The 20,389-nt window shown below is 57.2% G+C and overlaps 1 protein-coding gene across 1 annotated transcript; it reads left to right on the plus strand.

Annotated features, from left to right (window-relative positions):
- The first annotated feature begins 8,429 nt into the window (after positions 1–8,429).
- MYL10 (myosin light chain 10) lies at positions 8,430–19,212 on the plus strand. Its single transcript, XM_006180921.3, has 7 exons — positions 8,430–8,473; positions 11,250–11,342; positions 11,883–11,958; positions 12,880–12,984; positions 16,193–16,271; positions 18,661–18,709; positions 18,963–19,212. The coding sequence occupies exons 1-7, from the start codon at positions 8,471–8,473 to the stop codon at positions 19,059–19,061; spliced, it is 504 nt and encodes a 167-aa protein (XP_006180983.2). The 5' UTR covers positions 8,430–8,470; the 3' UTR covers positions 19,062–19,212.
- Positions 19,213–20,389: the final 1,177 nt, after the last annotated feature.

Consider the following 20,389-nt stretch of genomic DNA (forward strand, 5'->3'; position numbering starts at 1 on the left):
TTCATGGATTTTCAGCTCAGCTGGGGCTTGGTCGATCTAAACCAAACTCGGCAGACACCCTGCCTCAGCTGGAGATCTGTGGATTGGCCAGGGCTGCTCTGCTCTAAGACGTCAAGGCAGTGGTTCTTGAATTTTGAGACTTTATGACATAACGTGGCCAAGTTCCAAGTCTTGGGACAGGGAGTAGCCTGCCCATGGTAAGGCCATGACAAGGGGCTGCTCCGGGAGGTGTGAAAGATTGGACCCAGACACCCAATGTCTTATACTTGGTCACATAATGTTGCGTGGAAAAGCAAGTCCCAGAAGACTTTGGCTGCCCTTTTATATTAAAACTTAAAAATAAGCAAAGCTAAACAATATATTATTTAAGCATATATGACTATGTAATAAAACAAGAAAAAGCAAGAGAATGATACATGCGAAATTCAGGATGGTTGTTACGTGGCTTGGAGGAGGAGAGGTGGCTAAGAAGGGACAGGGATATAAGTTATTGGTGATGTTCTAGTTATTGGGTGCTATGATGGGCTGCTGGGTGTTCATTATATCAGTCAATCAATGAGTTAAATGGAGAGTCTGTATCTCACCCCTCTTCCTGCCCCCGCTTCTTCTCTGCCTCCAAGGCGACTACTCTCCATTTGAGCTGATGTTTCATAGTTCCTTCCGTAGCACTAAATAGCATGCTTGCTTTGCTACCAGTTGGCTTCTCAGTGTCAATGTTATCCAAGGACCTCCTACTGCTGGAGGTGAGCATTCATTTCTACACCCCCCCCCCCACACACCACCCATGTTTCCCAGCCCACCATCCTCCCAATATATCTGTGCTCCATTCAGCCTAAGATGCTGGTGCTTCCTTGATCTTTCCAGAAGGTATCAATGAACAATCATCATACAACCGGGACAAGTTGGAAGCTAATCTGATTCTTTTTTTTTTAATTAAAAAAATTATTTTTACTTTATTACTTTTGGGGGGGGTAGGGGAAGTAATTAAGTTTTTATTTATTTATTTTTAACAGAGGTACTGGGGACCAGGACCTCGTGCACGCTGAGCATGCGCTCTACCACTGAGCTACACCCCTCCCCCTTAATTGATTCTTGAACAGAGGCAGGGGCAAGACCTGGTCTGAGCAGGTGAGCCAGCATTCGCGGCAGGAATCAATTCAAAGCACAGTCCACTGCTGTTGACCATCAATGCCCCCTGGGTTCCGGGTCCTCTGCTTCGGGCTGGGCTGCAGACCTGCATTTGGGTGCAGTAGACACAGCCAGCGTTCCCCTGAAAGTCACCATCAGATAGTGCAGTGACATAAGGGCCAGCATATATGCTGGGCCATGTGGCCTTGAAACTGGGGGGCCTTTGCACCGACAGCCATGTCTTCAGCCAACGACCAGACAGGGTTTGTAGCCCCAACTGATAAGCACCAGTCATGTTCCAGGCACGATGCTTTAATCCTCATACCAAACTTGCTAAGTAAGTACAACGAATTTCGGCTTACGGGCGAAGAAAGAGACCTTGGGGAAACTGAGTGACGTACATGAGTCACAGAGAAGACAGGCCCAGCAGGATCTGACCCCAGGTCTGTCTAATTTCAGATTCAAGCTCTGGTCTAGCCACAGCCCCCAGAGCCCAGGGGAGAAGATTGCAGCTGCACTGCTGGTCCCCCTGCAGATCAGCCCACAGCCTGGGCGTGGGTGAGGGGTGCCTTCCCGGGAGCGCTCTGCTCTCCACCGTCCCCTCCACCGGGTGCTCTGGTATGTGGGGTGGGTGAGGGCCTGGTTCCATGATCTCCTCCCTCTGCGGGCACTTTTTCTTGGAGGAGAGGGTCAGTGGTGGGGGGTATTAAAAAGTGACCCACTCCCTGTCCCAGCTTCTGGTTCACTGCCCGCACTGAGCCAGGCGAGGGCGGAGGCTGCTGGATGCTGGGCACCTTGGCTAATTGCTAAGCCAGGGCAGCAGGGCGTGGTTTGACATAATTATAGTTTGTTCTGTTGCCTCTGGCCCGGTTCACAGGAGAGGGTGTGAGGAGGCCCTGAGCAGCAGAAAGCACATATTAGTACAGCAAATTGGTGTGTTTGGCAGCCTCCAGGCCCCTGGGAGGGCCCCAAGGCCGAGCATCGCCTGTGCCATGGTCTGCTGGCAGAATGCCCTGCATCTGTGTGTGTGTGTGGGGTGCCCATCTGATATCCCCTCGCTCAGCTCCCAGGTGTCAATTCAAGGATGGGGTCAAAGTCCTACAGCGGCACCTGGAGCCAGCCCTTCCCTGCTCCTGGCCTCAGCTTCCTCAGCTGTCCGACGGGCTGACGATGGCGCGTTGTGAACTGGGGGCTGGGCTTGCCCCTTGGACTCTTCCCACTCTAGGGGCCTCCTCTGCTCTGAGTGCCCACAGAAACGCCCACTGGGCTTGGGGGATACAGTATCTAAGCCCCCGCATTCCCCTCCATCGCCCCACTCATGGTAGGCAGGGGTCCGACACACAGAAAGAGCAAGAGGAGGAGGCAGCTGGCCCAACACCCCTTAACTCTCTGAGCCTCAGTTTCCAGTTTTCAAGGAAAGTGAGGTGCGAGGAGGCTGCCTTTGGGGGCTCGGGGAAGGGCCGATGGGGAGTCTGAGATGCGGAGGGTCATGGCTGGGTCAGGCCTAGTGGGAAGGGCAGGGCGAAGGCTGGACCTACACTTAGGTTATTCTCCATCCTGACCTCCATCCCTGCTCTGGCTGCTTTCCAACTCCGGCCTTCCTGGCCAAGGAGAGAGTGACCGGCTGCCACGCCCCAAGTAAGCTCCCCAGCCCTCCTGGGCTCACGTGCTTGATGATGGTGCCAAGTCCCTTGGGGCTGGGTCTCCATTCGGGCTCCTCTGCCTACCAGGTCTGTGACCTTAAGCCACTTTCTCCCCTGAGCCCAGGCTGGGTGGCAGAGGCGGTTGTAAAATGTGTCTGTAAATTCTTTGAGCCGTAGGGCCTATGTCGTTTCTCCTAGCCACTGGGCCGGGCTGTGGTGACTGCTCTGACCCAGAGATAGGGTAGAAGGGTCACTATATGACTTCAAGCTTAAGTCACAAGAAGCCATGGAATGTCCACCTTATCGGCTGGGACATTTGTGCTGGGGCCCTGAGCCACTGTATTAGAAGTCTGACTGCCATGAGGCCGCCATGCTGTGAGGAGGCCCAAGTCCTTGACTTTGAGCTTTCCCAGCCCAGACGCCAACACATGTGTGGCCAAGCCTTCAGAAGTTTCCAGTGTTAGCTATCCAGCCACCCCCAACCTTAGAGTCTTCCCAGCAGAGGTCCCAGATGTTACAAAGTAGAAACAAGCCTTCCTTGCTATGCCTTTTCTGAATTTCTGACCCATAGAAACTGAAAGCACCACTGTGATTCAGGGTGATTCTTTTCGTAGCAATAGCTAATAACCCAAACAATGAGGTTAAAACGGGGTAACAGAGGGAAGGTTCTTCCTAAGGGGCTGAGCTTGGAGAAGGCTGTAAGCCAGGCTGCAAACACAAAGAGGAAGGAAGATGGAGGCTTCAGAGCCCAGTGGTGGTCTTAGTTGGGCGGGTACAGGCCACACATGGCACAGCTGATAAACTGCAGCAACTGCCACGATTATGCTTCTCACCAAGGCTGCTTCTCTCCAGCTGGGAGCCTCCAGCCCCTCAGCCACAATTCATGTGACTATCCTCCAAAAGCCCGCCCTGCAAAGCGCAGCACTAGAACCAAGCCTAAGTCTTCTGTTGTTTGTGTAGTTCAGCAGAAGGTAGCACTGTCACCTCCCTGGCTTGAGGAGTTAGACCTCTAGTAATGCAACCCAAGAACACCTGCACTTTTAAAACCACATGTCTAAGTTGAGCTGACTGTGAACTACAACCCCTAGGTTGCTTCTATGCAACTATGAGTCCCTGCAACTCTTCAGCACAAGTTGATGATAGGTTTGACGTGCCTTGTGGCTATTGTGGCTGGGAAGACAAATTACTGTCACCCTCTGCAGTGATGCTGCAGTGAGAGCCCCCCACTTCCACCCCTGGACCCCTGTATCCTCCTGGTTGTGGCCTGGTCCCCAAACCACCCTGTCCACCTCTGTAGCCACTTAGCTCTGAGGAAGGCAAAGTGAGCACATGAAAAGGATCTCCCCTGGGGGCCAGAGAGGGTGGTCAAGCCAGAGGTCAGGAGGTCTGGGTTCCAATAGCTTTTTCACCATCCCCCACCTCCCCATCACGTCCCCAGTAATGAGATCAGAAATTGGGCGAGGAGTAGTAACGTCGACCCAGGAGTCTCCCCTAGATAATCCCTTGGAGGCAGGGCTCTAAAACCAGGGAGGTGCATGCTTCCTGAGGACCACGTTCCTCACTCAGCATCCAGACCAATAAATCTGGCTGCTGGCACAGTAGTCCCCATGCTCACGGTTGAGGCATCCCCCTTCTCCAACTGACCAGGGGCCAGAGTCAGGCCACCACCCCGTGGTTAATATTTTGAACAGAACACGGACTTAGAGCTGATTTACCCTTTGCTCCCTCTTACTCCAAAGGAAATTGCCTTTTGCATCCATCAACTCTCTAATTATCAGATGGGACGACTGAGATCTTGAGGACAATTAGGGGGAGGTCTGTCTTTTCCCAAACTCCCTGGTGTCCCCTCCTCCCCAGACCCACCCCTGTCTGGAGCCTTCCTCTAATTTGGAGCCACTTAGAAAAGACAAGGAAGCCTTTAAAGCTAAGAAGAATGTCTCCCGGGCTGCCTCCTGCCTGTTTTATAGCCGCGGCTGAAAGGGCTGGTGAGTGAGCTTATTCTGTGGAGGCACGAGAGAGGCACCCTGTTCAAGGGGCCTGTGGCCACAGCATCCTGCTGTAAAAATAGCTGCGGGTTTGAGGGCTGGAGGAGGAGAAAGGGCTGGATTCCTCTGCTCAGTAGGCTGAGAATCACCCTAAACCAAGAGAAGAGGGAACCCCAAGCCAGGTCTGGGAACTCTTTGTTGGGTCCTGCTTGGGCCTTCAAGGTCACCTCTGGATGGTTCGGATGCCTCAGAGCAGCCCTGTCCCCTCTGATCTCCCCTCCCACCTGACCCCGGCCCCCCCCCACTATGCGCCTTGATACCTGAGCAGCTCTGCGGGTGCCCCGGGACGTCCCTAGTTTCACCTGCTTCTCTCCAAGGGTAATGACAGCTCCTGTTGTGTCCTCTTCATCCTTCAAGACCCAGTTCATCAGATGCCAGCCCACAGCACCCCTGCTGAGCGGGTGGTGGCACTTTTCATCTGCGTCCCCTCACTCTTGGAACTGTACCTGTTTTGTTCACCGCTGCGCCCAGCACTCAATAAATATTTGATGAATGAACGAATAAACTCAGTGTCCATTGTCTGACTGGGTAACTAAAATGGCCCAAGCCCAGAAATTGTCAGGACATGTTCTTAGTCCCCCAGAACACCTGGTAGAGTGCCACGGCAAAGAATCAGTGAGCATTTGCCAGTTTGAGTTGCTCTTGCTTTGGAAGTGGTGAGCTCCCCATCACAGGTGGTATGCAAGAAATGGCCACTTGATGGTGAGGCTGCACAGGACACTCAGCATTTAGCAGGGCTGGACTCAGAGGGCTGATGGAGTCCCCTTGTGCTCTGAGAGTCCAGGTGGGCGAAAGCTTCTAGGTGGGGCAATGGTGGTGAGGTCCCAAGGCCAAGGGAAAGGCAGGCGGTCCTTGCTCTGCAGTGGAGGTTGGAGACAGACATTGATTCCAGTCGGGGCAGGGAGGGGAGGGGTCAAGTGACTTAGGCAAAGGTTTGGGGGAAGGAGATTGAAGGAAGCATTTGGAATACAGTGGAGGTCAAGGTGGTGGCTGACCAGGGCGGGGACCAAGGGCTGTGAGCCTGGGACGGCAGGGGTCAGCCGGCTGAACATGCGGAGTTAGTGATAAGAGGTTAGAGGTGAGGGATGACAGGTGAAGTCATCTGTTCCAGCTTGTTCTCATGAGGTCTGGGTGACAGCTGTTACCCTGCAGAGGGCGGCCGTGTCCTAAGGCAGTTGGTCTCTTCAAGTTCCCGTCCTGACGTGGTCACCCCTGAGACCTCAGGTTGCCCTCTGTTAAGTGGGTGCTCTTCACAAGGGGCTAAGTCCTCTGACTCAGCGGGGCCAACCTGGAATTCCAGGTCTTAGGCTATTTGCTCTTGGAGGCACCTGGGTGGAAGCACAGACCCCTCAGTGTTCTCTTTGACCACAACAACTGGCCGTTGCCCTGTGGTCAGCTGAGCCAAACAACGTGACCCAGTGATGGCAACAGACTCGCCATATCCCCAACAAGCTGTTGGGGGGGCTGTGGTGGCAAGTTTCTTCATCCACATGGGGGCTCTGCCCTCAAAACCCCGGCCAGTGACTTCAGAGCCCACCTCCTTCCCCCGGCACTGGGCTGCCTGATGGCAGCTTCCAGGCAGCCAGGTTGCTGGCACCATTTCTCAGATGGGGAAAACTGAGGGTCTGTGTGTTGCTGAGCCTGAGGCCCACAGCAAGGGCAGAACTCAGGGCTTCCCTTTCTCAGGACCGCTGCATGCTCCCCACACCTCCCCCTGTTCCCCCTACCCCAGGGACAAGGGTTTCCCCACCGTCTCTCCCCTGGGGGTTTCCATCGTCTCCACCAGATTTCTGATTAGTTCTTCCTTCTTTTGTAACACAAATGAGAAGGCCAGGGAAGGAAACCATGGGGAATACTTTGCTAAGCGCTCGTAAGCCCTGCTGTGACTCACTCTGCGTCTCACCATCATCCCCTCTTGCACGTCCCTCCTCTTGGCAGGCTGGGCAGCTCTCCGAGTGTGTAGGACTGTCCTGGGCAGTGATCCCCAGAGGCAGGAGCTCAGGGACATCCAGGCCTTGCATGAGGACGCCTCCGGCCACAGGAAGCAGGCGTTGTAGCCCCTGATGGCATCATTTCTCCCTGCTCAGCAAGCCCAGAGTCCGGAGGTTCCCAGGGCCAGGCTCATGGATGGGGCCAGGAAGGGCTGCTCCCCAGGGCTGGTGCGGACAGCGACCACCTGCCCCTCTGCCCAGGCCCAGAAATGCGGAGGCACCTGCTGTGGGTCAAGGTGGGGCTGGGACTGGAATCCTGGCTCCTGTGCTGAGAGCCAGTTTCCCCTCACCCTGACCTGCTGAACACCTGTGGCCTGTGTGGTTGGTCCCTGCCAAGGGGCAGCATGGTGGAAGTTTCCATCACAGGTGTCAGGGAGGTCAGAGGGGCTGGTCAGAGCCAGCTAGTCTGGGATGACTCAGGGAGGGGAGCACTGGGATGCGCAGAACCTTCTGGAACCCCCAGAAAGGGGATTTCATCCTGGCACCACCACTTATCAGCCTTGGGTGAGTGAATTCCTGTGTGTGCACCCCAGTTTCCTCACCTGGAAAAGGGGGTGAGGATTCAAAGTGAAGATGTCTGCTTTAGCACATAGTCTGACCGTCTGTGTTTTGTAAATGCTAGCTACTCTTAGTATCATTTTCATCATCGTCACATTCCCTCCCCTGAAACAGGGGATCAGCCGTTCTGGGGCCTGGAGGCCTAAGGCCAGCTCCGGGGACAGTTAAGCTGTCCTGGGCCTGGGGGTGGGTGGGCTCGCGGCCCGAGCCCAGCACTGCCGGCCCTGGCAGCCCGGCAGACGTGGTGGCTCCAGGTGGGGGCTGACTTGGCTGGCTGGCTGGGGCAGCCGGGCTGCACTGGACACATGGGGGGCCTGCCGGAGGCAGGTGCGGGCTTGGCTTGGCACACGAACTGGAGGATTCTTGGGCTGAGCCAGGCCTGATGGGGATGGGCCATGTCCCAAAACGTGTGTGGCTGGAGTGAATGGGGACGTGATTTCTCAATTCGCTCTCATCAGAGTCACTTCCATCTTTCCTGTTTGTCTCATCGCTTTTTCATCTCCCTGGTTTCTTTTCAATACCTTGGAGGGGCCTGGGGTTGGGGCAGTAATGGTGACAGTAATCCTATTGGGTGAGGGGCCTCTGTGGGCCAAGCTGATGCGGAAACCCCCTCCATGGGCTGCGCAGGGAGGGGTCACGTGCTCCCCACTTCTCATCTGCGAGGACTGAGCCTTCTGGAGGGTAGTGTCCCACCCAAGGTCACACAGCTCGAGGCCACGGTGCAGCCCTGAGTCTCCCCAGCTGGTGTGGCTCGCCCTGCTCTGGGAGCTCTCCTGAAATTGCATGGCCGCAGGCCAAGTCTTCCCAGTTGGTTCCAGGCCTCAGCTTACTGTGTGTCCTCAGCCAACAGCCTCTTCCTGGACCTTAGTCCTTTGGCTGCAGATTTCCAGTTGGCCCCGTGCTGGTGGAGATCCTGCTGGCTTGGACCGTCTCTGGATCCCTCAACCCCACTAACTCTGTATGGTCCCTGACAGGTGCCTGGCAGGGAGGCCCCCATCCTGTCCTTTGTCTCCTTCCAAACTGCTTTCCGGACCTGGAGCACTATTTAAAGAGCTGTCTCCGAGCTCCCCTAGCCCGGCTGCAGCTCGAGGGAGCCCTCCAGACCATGGTAGGCTGGCGTTGCCCCGCCTCCTGACCCTGACCCTGTTCCTCGACTCCGACCTCATCCTGTGACCGTGACTTCATTTGTGATCCTGCCCTTCACCTCACTGCCTGAACTCACCCTGACCTTGACCTTGTTCCTCTCACTGACATCCTTGACCTTGACCTGATCTTGTACCTGGTTCTGACCTTTTCTTCACCCTTGATGTCATCCCCGAACCCGGCCAGGCCATCAGGGGGGTCCTGATTGGGGTCTCTGCTTTTCTGGACTTGATGGGGGCTGCCGAGGTGGCAGGGAGGGCAGAGAGGAAGAGGAGGTTGGAGGGGAACAGGGTGGGCCAGGCTTGGAGGTTTCACGGCAAAAGTGGGACTCTGCTCCCTGGGAGAACAGGGATCCTATGGGGGTTGGGGTCACTACTCCAGGACAGCCTGGGTCCTATGGAGCTTGGTGTGGGGGCTGCTGGCCTTTCTGCAGAGTTCTTCAGGCCACGTGGGGCCCACCCTGCCGTTTGTCCCTTACCCCTGGGCTCCAGCCCCTTGGGCTCCCCACAGGCTCTCAATGGTGCTATTTTTTCATGCCTCTGTCTCACACACACTCATCAGTCCCTCTTGGCCTAAGAATTCTGACTCAGCTGTCAAGCCACAGCTCAGAAGCCACCTCCTCCGGGAAGTCTGCCCTGAGTACTCCAGGGGTACAGCAGCTTCTCTGTGTTTTCAGCACCTGCCCCTCCCTCGCTCCGCCATCCTGATTGTGTCTCCCAGCTGGACTGTGAGCTCTCTGGGGACAAGGATGGGGCCTGATTCAGCTCTGGGTCCCTGAGACTGGGCACAGGGCCTGGCTGGAGGTCAGCAGGTACCTAATAAATGTTCAGATGCTTTGAGGGAGCCATTATCTGGTTTTTGTACTTGAGGCTCAGGGCAGACAACCGGTTTTCTTAGCATCACAGAGGCTGTGAGTAGCAAAGTCAGGATTAGAACTGAGGTCTGGGTGACCCCCTTCTCCCCTGAGCTGTTTCCTGTGGGGGATGTTTATCTTTCAGGGGTGCACTATAAAAGGGGATCTCCAAGAGAGCTGGGCTTCGTTAGGTCCCGGCTGGGAGACCCGAAGGCCAGTCAGGGCCCTGGGCCCCAGGCTTGCCTGGGCAGCAGGAGAAAACAGCCCATTCCTTCCTTGCGAGGCTGGCATGTAGTAGGGCGGTATTTCCAAAGACGGACATGGAAGGCGGAGGCGAGGCAGGGGTGGGGGGGTGCCGAGGCCAAGGGCAGGTCTGAGGAGAGAAAGGGCAGAATATCCCACAGACGGAAGTGATTGCTTTTTATTAATCAGAGGGAAATGTATATGTAATTATGTGAGCTGAATTCCACAGAGAGGTTCTTTTCTTTATGATGTCTGAAGGGATTTATAAATATTACAGGGGTTTTACGGCATCATAATGTCCTGGCCGCCCTGCCAGCCCCCCTTTCAAAGGATTAGTGGAGACAAAGGACCCAGTAAAAGCTAATTATAAGTCAGCCGGGCGCTGTGGCTCCTGAAGTGAGCCCAGGAGCGGAGGGAAGTGGGGACGAGTTGGGGGGGTAGGGGCTTGGGGTGGGGGGACAAGAGTGAGCTGGGGGGAGACCACACAGGCGCCGGTGTCTTGGTGGGGGCAGGGGGAGCCAGAGCTCTGGGGCGGGGTAGGCGGGGCTGGGCACACAGGGCGGTACTGGCTGAAATGGAGGCAGGAGCTGGGCACGGGGAAGCCCAGGTCTGCGGGGCGCCCCTTCCACCACCTCCTTTGTGAAGTCCTGGCTGTCCTTTCCCCCCGTCATGGCCAGGTATGGGGCTCCTTGCACCTGGAGGCTCTAGTGCGGCTGCTGAAGGAAAAGTCCCATGGGGGGGTTGGAGACAGAGATCTTTCAGCAAATGTCCAATCGCGGACTCTCAGGCACCGTGATGTCCTGAAAGAAACACACGGAGGCTGGAAGGCTGGCCACAGACCCTCCACGTGAAGGGTCACCTGCTCTACCTGATGGCCCTGAGCTCTGGGCAGCTCTTTCCAAACTGACCCCCAGGCCCGGGGTTGGGGTGGGAGCCCCAGAGATGGGACAGACACGGGGAGCTGTGGCAAGGAGTGCAGGGCGCCCCATGCGACAAGGTGTGGAAGCCCAAGACTGGTGGAGAGGAGAGGATGGGGCCGGGGAGCTCTGTGTTGATCTCCCGGTCAGTCAGGGAAGGTTGCTTAGAGGAGGTGGCAGAGGAGCTGAACCTGAAGGATGAGGATTCTCCCCGACGAAAGACAGGGAAGGCACATCCTGGCAGTGGGAATGGCAGGAGTGAATGCGGGGAGAGAAGGGAGCTCAAAGCAGGTGCAGGGGACCTAGATGGGTGGGGGTGGGAGAGGGACAAAGGACAGACCTCTCAGGGCTGAGGGACCCCAATGTTATCCTGAACACGGGGAGGGTGGCCGAAGAGGAGGGGGCCCCAAGCAGGGGCTGGTGCTAGAAAAGATGCCCCACTCTGCCCTGCAGCCTGGGCACTGCCCACCTGCCTTCAAGTGGGGGCAGGACAGGAAGCAGCAGGGTGGCCCCATGGGGTGGGCGCTCTGCAGGCTTCTTGCCTCAGGCTGGGAGACCCCTTGCTTCTCTGCAAGACTTCTCGAGGAGCCCAGTCTGTCTGCTGTGGTCCCCGGGGGGCGGGCAGTGTCATTCAGGAGATGAGGCGTGAGTGTTGAGGGGAAGGGGTAGGACAAACGAGGGACTTGAGAGGAAGGGGCTTCTGCAAGACTTCACCTGGACCCTCACAGGCACCCAGAAGAGCCCGGAAAAGAGCAGAAGGTGGAGCCAGCTCCAATGTCTTCTCCATGTTTGATCAGTCCCAGATCCAGGAGTTTAAAGAGGTTGGTCAGCTGCCTCCCAGGGCCTGTGGGAGGATTACTGTGATGCACAGAAGGCCCTTAGGGAGCTGGCCAGGTGTGGGGTCAGCTCTCAGTCCCTGGGGGGTGGAGATGTCACTATTCTTAAAGGCCTCCAGCTGTATCTCAGACCCTGGAGATGTGATGAGCTGTCCTCGGGCAGCCCCTACCCCTCTCTACCTGAGCCTTTACTTGCTGTGTGACCTTGGGTGAGCTCTTCCTCTCTCTGAGCCTCAGTTTTGCTCTCTGTAAAATGGGGTAGCTGGGAGCATGAAATGAGGGATGAGACAAAGCCCCAGAAGCGTGTTGGCACACACTTGAAATCCAGAGCGAGTTAGCCATCACTCTCATGCTGGTGTCATTCTGAGCTGGGTGACGGATGGCCAGAGGGGCCTGCACTGACGCTGGCTGGGCAGCAGTGAGTGGGATGGTAGCCCCTTGCAGTGTGTGTAGGGGATGTCTGGGGAGGGGGCCTGGGCTTGGGCAGGTGGGAGGGTGGCTGCTCAGTGCCTGTGTCTCTGCCAGGCCTTCACCATCATGGACCAGAATCGGGATGGCTTCATTGACAAGGAGGACCTGAGGGACACCTTTGCTGCCCTGGGTGAGTGACCAGCAGCCGGAGGCTTGGGGCAGTGTCCGGGCCATCCAGAAAGAGCAGGCGGCTGGGGGCAGGCCAGTGTGGTCGTTACAGTGGATGTGAGGGGCCGGTGATCCCTGGGGGTGCAGAGGAGAGGCAGCTTCTGCCTGGAAGTTCAGGGGAGGGCTCCTGGGTGTTAGAGGAGGACTCACCAGGGGATGGAGAGGGCCTAGCAGATGCTGGAATGGCCTGTGAAAAGGCCTGGAGTTGGGGGGCGGTGAGGGGTCAGGAGAGCAGGGGTAGGCACTGGAGGTACGGAAGAGGCTGGAGACACTCCAGGGGCTCAGGGTACCTGCCGGACTTCAGCTGCCTGGGGAGGCTTTTGCATTCTCCAAGGGCCCAAGAATGGGCCTTAAGGATGGATGGGGTGGGTTTTGGGTGGAGTGCAGGGGCATAGCCAAGTTATACCTAGACTGAGCTTTGAGCTCCCGGAGATCTGGTTGTCCACTGAGACCATGAGGAATCCCAGAGTCCTCACCTCCAGGCAGCCAGTGAACCCCCTCCTAGGGGACCTGAGCCCTGAGGCCCAGGTCATCCAGCCCCTATATGCCTCAGCATCAGCTTCTTTGGGCCTCAGTCTCCTTATATGTAAAATGGGGATAGCCACCAATGTGTTATCCTTTCCAGGGAGGCTGAGGTGGTGGCAGGCGGGTGGTAAGGCTGGGGACAGCTCAGTGATGACCGTGGCTGAATGTGCCCCCATCCCGGGGCCCCCCAGCAGGCGGGCAGGGCCTTAGGGCTGGGTGAGGGGTGGTAAGACGGTAGAGCTGGGAGACCCTGTAGGACACTCTGTGGTCCTGAGCTGTGTTCTCTCAGGCTGCCAGCAGGCAGGGCCCCTTCTGACCCTCATTGTACTCTTGGGATTCCCCCCCATCCCCGGCCCAGGCCGCATCAATGTGAAGAATGAGGAGCTGGAGGCCATGGTGAAGGAAGCCCCCGGGCCCATCAACTTCACTGTCTTCTTGACCATGTTTGGGGAGAAGCTGAAGGGTGAGTGAGGCCCCAGGGGGCCCTGGGGAGAGGATGAGTGAGTGGGAGTGACAGGCTGGGTCCTGTGTGCCAGCAGGCTGCCACCAACACACACCCCAGCTCGCAGCATGGTGTAGCCCGAGGTACCAGCCCCTGGGGTGCACATACCAGGCCTTGTCTCAGTTTCCACATCTGTATCACAGCGCGGGGGTTGCTGTAATGACCCCTCTTTGCAAGGCTATGAGGGGCCCAGGGGGACATTTGTAAGGAAGCCCTTTGTCCGTTCTCAGGACTGTGTCCCAGCCCCAGCCCCACCTCCCTAGCCCTGGGCTCCTCTTTCTTGCTCTGCCGACAGGAGGAGGTGGTTCCTGGGGGCTGTGGGCTGGGGGGAGTCTGGAAGCCACTGTGGCCAACCCCAATGCAGGGTGGGCTTCTCCAGCGAAAGGATCAGGGGCCTCATTCATGAGTGAGGAGACCCAGGCTCAGACAGTGTCCCTGCATCAAAACGGCAGGGATGGAACCGTCACCCCGACTCTGGCTGTGAACACTGCACTCCCCAGAGACGCAGCATCAGGCCTGGGCTGGGGTTCCGGGGTCAGAAGGAAGGGCCAGCCTGGGCTGTGGTTGCCCTGGAAGGAGGGTCTTACTGTCACCCCACCCTGGAGCCGCCCCTGCCTGATACCCCGCCTTGGTCTTGGCTTCATCTAGGTTCAAGACCTGGCCTCCCACTGACCCTCAGGTGGCCTCGGGCAAGGCTGGTCTGCTCTTTGCACCTCAGTTTTTATCTGTATGGTGGGGTTTGTGTTAGTTTCCTGAGGCTGCTTGTAACCATGACCGTGAACTTGACAGCTCAAAAAACCAGGAATGTATTCTCTCAGTTCCGGGATCTGTAAGCCTGAAATCCGGCAGGTCGGGCTCCCTGAGAGGCTCTAGAGCAAACCCATCCTTGGCCTTTTCCAGCTCCTGATGGCTGCATCGCTGCCCTCTCTGCCTCTGTGATCACAATGCCCCCTCCTCTTCTGTCTCTCACTGCTTCACTCTCATAAGGGCATTGTCATTGGATTCAGGGCTCATCTGGATGATCTAGAATGATCTCTTCGTCTTAAGAGCCTTTCCTTACATATGCTAAGTCCCTTTTTCCAAGGAAGTGACGTTTCCTGCTTTCAGGGATGAGGATATGGACGTTTCTTTTGGGGACCACCGCTAAACCCACGACAGCCTGGAGCTGCCCAGCTGACGAAGTGCCATGGGGTCCACCTCTGGGTGGAAGCTATTCGGGGTTATTCCTGGGACCATGGTCCCTTCCTTGAAGAGTGCAGAAGCCCAGGGGGCTGGGCTGGGGGCCTATTTTTGGGGAGAGACATGTGTGACTTTAACGGGAGTCCCAGAGCGCGTGTGGGTCAGCGGATGAGCTCAGAGCTATGACCAGGGCTGCAGCTTTTCCTCATTTTTGCGGGGGCCCCAGGGCTGGGGCTTCAGTGGAGCCTATCATGTGAACTTGGCTGAGCCAGCGGGAAGGACAGGAGCCGGCGGCTGGGCAGGAACCACCTTGTCCTTCTAACTGGGACGAGGACACTTTGTCATGAGATTCCCAACAGCCACAGGGGGAAGCAGCCACTCTACAGCCATTTGATGGGGTTTGCAGTCTGCAAAGCTGAGGCCCTTTCTGAGAGGAGGGAGGGGGTGACCGGGCTGCGGTGAAAGTCCAGCCACGAGACCTGAGCCCAGGGCAGCTGGTCCATGTGCATCTGGTCCTCAGAAAGGTGGGCTGGAGTCAACCTGTTCTGGCAGGGAGGCCTCTCCAAAGACCCTGGGAAGCTGAGATTGCCCCCCCCCCCAGAAGTCCCCACCATAATCCCTTGGCCACCCCTTCTCTGCCTGCAAGGCCAGGCTGTGATGGCCTGGAGCTCTGCCCTAGATGGACCCTGGGCTGAGCCTCTGGGCGGGGCACACAGGCTTCCTGCTGCCCTACCTAGAGGAAGCCTATGGCTCTCCCTCCAGGAGCTCCCAGGTCGGCAGGGCCAGCACTGAACCCAGCTCAGTCACTCAGGCCAGCCTCAGAGATGTGGAGTGACTCAGACGCCATCCTGTCCTGGATGAGTCTGATGGGGGAGACACAGCTGGCGCTGACCCAGTCTGAGAGGCAGAACAGACAGGGGGCTCAGAAGATCCAAAGGGCTGGTTTTAAACACTCCCTCCCCTTATCAGGCAAGTCACAAAGTGTCTCTGAGCCTCAGTTTCCTCTTTGACAAACTGGGGACATCAGCACCTACCACATGGGGTGTGCTGGCATTCCACTGGGTAAAATGTTGAAGCTGCAGGAGGGGACATGGCACTCAAGATGTGTCTGCAGCCATGATGGATTAATGTTTGTCAAGATATTTATCATTAACAACATGTGATCTTAACTGATCCCGGGAGGCGGGCAGCAAACCCCACCTTCTGTCTCCATTTCCCCGATGACACAGCTGAGCCTCGAAGAAGGAAGGGGACATCCCCTGGTCCCCAGTGAGCAGGGGGGACAGTGTGACTGAGGGGAGAGAGCACCAGTTAAGGGTCACCAGGTCACCCGCTGTTATTCACACAGTCCCGGAGACCTTGGGTGAGACCTTTCCTCTCTCTAGGCCTCAGTTTCCCCCTCTGTGCCATCAGGGGGCTGGATATTCAATCCCGTTGAGGTAGTAGAACCATTTCTTCTAATGGCATCTTTTCCCAAAGCCCACACTATAAAAGTGATCAAACTGGAACTGCTCAGTCTCGCCGACTCCTCCAATGTCACTGCCAGAGCGCCCCCTTCAGCCCCCAGGCAAGAGCTCTTTCTCCCCCAACCACAGCCTCTCGCACGCATCTTGGGGAACAAGAGCTCCAGAGTTTACCTCACTCATCACACGGCAGCTACGAGAACTTTGGACAAGTCACTTAACTTCTCTGAGCCTCAGTTTCTTCATCTGTAAAATCAGACCAATGGTTAGGAGGGTGAAGCATACAGTAAACCCTTAGTCTGGGTCTCCGTGTCCAGCTGTGCAGGCTGTTCGTGACTGTACGCAGCGCCCTGGGCTGTTACTGCTGTTCTTTGTTTCTCTGAAACCTCCCTTCTCTGGCCTCACCGTGGACTGGAAGGAGGGGAGGAAGCTCCCCGAGCCCTTGGCATCTGCAGGGGCCATGGGGCCGCCCCACCCCCAGCCCGCCTCCTCCCGGCACTGCCCCTAACCATGTGCGCTGCTTCCAGGTACGGACCCAGAGGAGACCATTCTCCACGCCTTCAAGGTGTTCGACACTGAAGGGAAAGGTTTCGTCAAGGCTGATTTGTAAGTTCCCTTCTGCCTTCTGTTTGGTTTTTCCCTCCCCAAAGGCTCAGTGACTGGTGGTCTTGGGTGGGGTCAGAGTGGCGGCAGTCCCCTCTCCTGCCCAGAACTCAGGCAACTCAGGCAGCTTCCGGCCAGGAGCCAGGAGGCCACTGCCCTGCCCAACTCACCCATCACCTGATGTCCCTTCCCTTTCTGGGCCTCAGTCTCCCCATCTGTGTGGAAGAGGACAGAGAATGTGGGGTCACCAGGGAAGGGCCTCCCAGTAGTGAGGGAGGAAGGGGTGGGGGTGGGCCTGGAAGGATGACTAAGGATTGCCCTAGCTGGAGCAGGGAACATTCTAGATGCAGGATCCCAGAGAGAGAAGAGCCAGGACTTGGCATGTTTGGAGTTGGTGAGGGGGAGTGGTCTTTGGCTGGAGGGTGTGGGTGGGGGATGGAGGAGACTGAGCACAGACAGATAGGCAGGCCCTGGACCCTGGGTCTTCCCTCGGGGACATGGGAGCGCCTAAGAAGGAGTTGGGCAGGGGCAACATGGAGGCCAGCCTGGAGGAGGAACAGAGAGGGTTGCAGCCACCACAAGGGTCTTGGCCATTGGGAGGGAGGGGAGTGGATGGGTAAGTAAACTAAAAGGCCAGCACCAATGGGATTCGCGGTTCTGGGGAGAGGGCTGGGCCAGATGTTAACAAGGGCCTGAGTGAATGTGGGGATGGAGGCGGAGCCATGGGAAGGAAGCAGCTCAGCTGAGGATGCGCAGAGAGTGAGGTGGCCATGGGCAGCTGTCCAGCTGCCACTGGGCTGGCATTATGAACGTGGGAGCACTGATGCCTGCGATGTCTCGGAGCCTCAGCCCGTCAGGAGCTCAGGGCAGAAGCTGCGGGCTACGGGCACGGGTGGGTGGGGCAGAGGCAGGCTGCCCAGAGGCCGAGACACTACGCCGACCTCTGAGCGGTCCTCGGGCAGTCCCTTCAGAGCCTCCAAGACCCCGCGCAGCCTGTGGGTGGCCCTGGGCAGACAAGATTTCTTCCTCAGGCACCAGCTTCCTGACCAATTGTTATGCTGGCTTGAGGCTAATTTTGCTTTCTATTAGAACCAGCTCATGATGGAGGAGGGGTGGGAAAGGGCAGGTGAGGCAAGAGAAGTGGGGAGGGTCTGTCTTACCTCTCAGACATTCTTACTGTTCCCCACCCACTAAAGTTTTGAGTCACACTCTCCTCACGGGGAGGGGAAGGGTCCTGAGGGTTTCTCCAGGCTACAGCCCTTTCCTTCACCCGTCTCTCAGAGTCTGGGTTCCCACCTCCAGCTTATGGACCTAGGATGCACTGGGGGGCACTCCCTAGAGTGGCCTGAACCAACCCGTCTACCATCACCCACCTTCACAACCCCTAGAGCAAGGTCAGGGCTGGAAGGAACCCTTTGGGGACACAGTTTGGGAACCGAAGGCACCATCCCCAGGATATGGGATCTGGAAGACCTGGCTGTCTGCCAGGCAGGCCACAGAGGAGGCTCTGGTTGAAACAGAGTCTGTGAAAAGTCCCCAGCTTAGAGAGTTGGAAACTGTGACTGTCCTGTAGTAACATAAATAATGGAAAATGTGCGTCGGTCCTGAGCGGGGCCCGCCACTGCCGGCGCCACAGGACACGCGGGTGCTCAGGGCCCAGCTCAGCCCTCTGATCCTCCCCTGCCCGCTGTGCCCCCTGAGAGCCCTGTGGGGCCCTCAGAGCTCCTGGGGGGCACCAGTCCCTCCCACACAGCCTCAAACAGCCCACCTGCGGCCATCCCTCCAGGGGCAGGCAGCTCTGGCCCCTGAGGGCAGCTGCCCTCCTGAACCACGCAGGGGGACACGCCCTACCTGCCGCTGCAATTCATTCCCCTTCCCGAGCCTCGGTTTCCCTTCCTGTAAAAGGGGGAAGTAGTACTCATTTCCCAGGGCTGTGAGGGGCAAAGGAGACCTGCGCAGGCCCAGGAGAACACTGGCCGGGTGGCCTTCCCATCCCTCGGCTAAGTGTGGGCACCTTGCATGCTCTGACGCATCTTACAAACATCAGCAAAAACCATAAGCCAGAGAAGCCGTGCATCTAGACCCAGGGTGAAGAGGTGCCCCTCAGTGACCTGGAGGTTGATTATCAGTGCACAATGGGACATCAGAGTGGCCCCCATAGTCATGTTGGAGTCCCAAGGTCATGCCATTTGGTCCCCACTTGATGCAAAGAGGAGAGTCCATGTTACAAAGGAGGCTGAGAGCTGAAGGGGCCGCCAGACCCATGAGGCCAGCTGGGGGCTGTAGGGCCAGCCCTGGTTGGTGTCCTCGCTGGCCATCACCCCCAGGATCTGCGTGTCCATGCCCAGAGTAGCCCTTCCCTTGAATGTGACCCTTTCTCTCCCTCGAGCAGCATCAAAGAGAAGCTCATGACGCAGGCCGACCGGTTCAGTGAGGAGGAGGTGAGTGTCTTCCCAGGAAGTGCTCTTGCTTTAGTGTCTGCTGAGATGGTGCCCCCCTTGACTCCTTGGATGGGAATGAGGATTCGGGAGGTGGGGGGCTGTGGGACCCCGGCCTGCTGGCCTGGCCTCTGTGCCCTCCACCTCGATGCCTCCGTCTACAAAGAGGGGAACGACATGCCTGACGCCCTGGGTGACCACCGGCTCTGGCCCCCACTCCGCCCTGGTCCAGGCTGACTCTCTGCTCCTTCCCCAGATCAAGCAGATGTTTGCTGCCTTCCCACCAGATGTATGTGGCAACCTGGACTACAGGAACCTGTGCTACGTCATCACACATGGCGAAGAGAAGGACTAGGTCACAGACCCCCCTGCACACACACTCAGAGGCAGCAAAACCCAGGGGGCAGGGTAGGGGGCAGCCGGAGGGGTGCCCCTGCGGCCAACATGTGGGAGGAAAAGGCTCCCTCGCCTGGGGGTCGGGGGCAAAGCAAGAATAAATAACTGCTAACAAGGTCTGAGTTTCCGTGATTAATGCTTCCGGTTGGGGAGAAAGCTAAGCATTCCCATGTTGTTGGTTTTTCCGAAACTTTTTTCTTCCTGGCTTTGCTCAAATGTTCCTGACGAGCTGGTGTTTAGAACTAATTGACAGCTTTAATGATCCCCAGCTGGGGCACAGGACACTGCCTTCGTTGGTGAAGATTTTATTGAGCACCTAGTGCGTGCCAGACCTGGTGCCAGTCCCAGGGATGCGGAGATGAGCCAGCCCTGTCCCTGGGCGGGAAGATCAGGCAGTGAGGAGGACAAGAATTGGTCTGGGGACACAGGAGGGAGGAGGTGGGAGCAGTCCCAGAGAGACCTGGCAGCTAAGAGCTGGACAGAGGCAAACGAGATGGAGAGGAGGGGTTGGGTTCTAAGGAGTCGGCAAAGATTTCTTAAACGGGACACATGTAGCACCAAACATTTAATACAAGTGCAGAGACTGGACTCCAAATTGAAAACTTCCACTCAGCGAAAGACGCCACGAAGCACGTGAGGAGGCAGGGTACGGGCTGGAGGAGACACTGGCAACGAGAGACCTTGACAAAGATCTTATATCCTGAATATACTTTAAAAATAAAAACCCTGCACATCAATAATGGGGAGATACAAACCAAAACCAAAACACAAAAGACAGGTGGATGACAAGGTCAATGGCAGAGCTGGGAGTGGAACGCAGGCAGCACGGCTCTGAGCCTGCACCCACAGCTCTCCCCAGGCTGCCCAGGAAGTGGGGGCGGGACTGAGTTTGGGGTCACAGCAACAAGGAGGTCCCTTTCCCTGGTCCTCGCCCCCCTCAGCTCTGTGTTCCCTCTGGGGGAGGTGGTTGAGAGAGGTGTCCCCATCAGCCTAGAGCTCCCGGCCTCAGGATGCAAGGTACAAGGTCTGTGAGCAGGGGTCGGGGAGGCTGGGGGCCAAGGAGGAGGAGGAGGAGGAGGAGGAGGAGGAGGAGGAGGGTTCGGATAGAGCCCTCCCTCCGCCCAGGCCTTGCTCCCTCTGCTCTCTAAGAGTCTGGCTTTGCTGGAAATCAAGGACTCAGCCGCCAAGGAACCTGTCAGACCTGTTTGTGTCCCAAGAAACCAGGAACAAATCTGTTGGAGGGAGCGGGCGCCATGGGTACCTACTGGCCTGCCTGGCAGCTCCAGG

Source organism: Camelus ferus, chromosome 18, assembly GCF_009834535.1.
Source record: "Camelus ferus isolate YT-003-E chromosome 18, BCGSAC_Cfer_1.0, whole genome shotgun sequence".
In the NCBI taxonomy this organism is placed as follows: Eukaryota; Metazoa; Chordata; class Mammalia; order Artiodactyla; family Camelidae; genus Camelus; species Camelus ferus.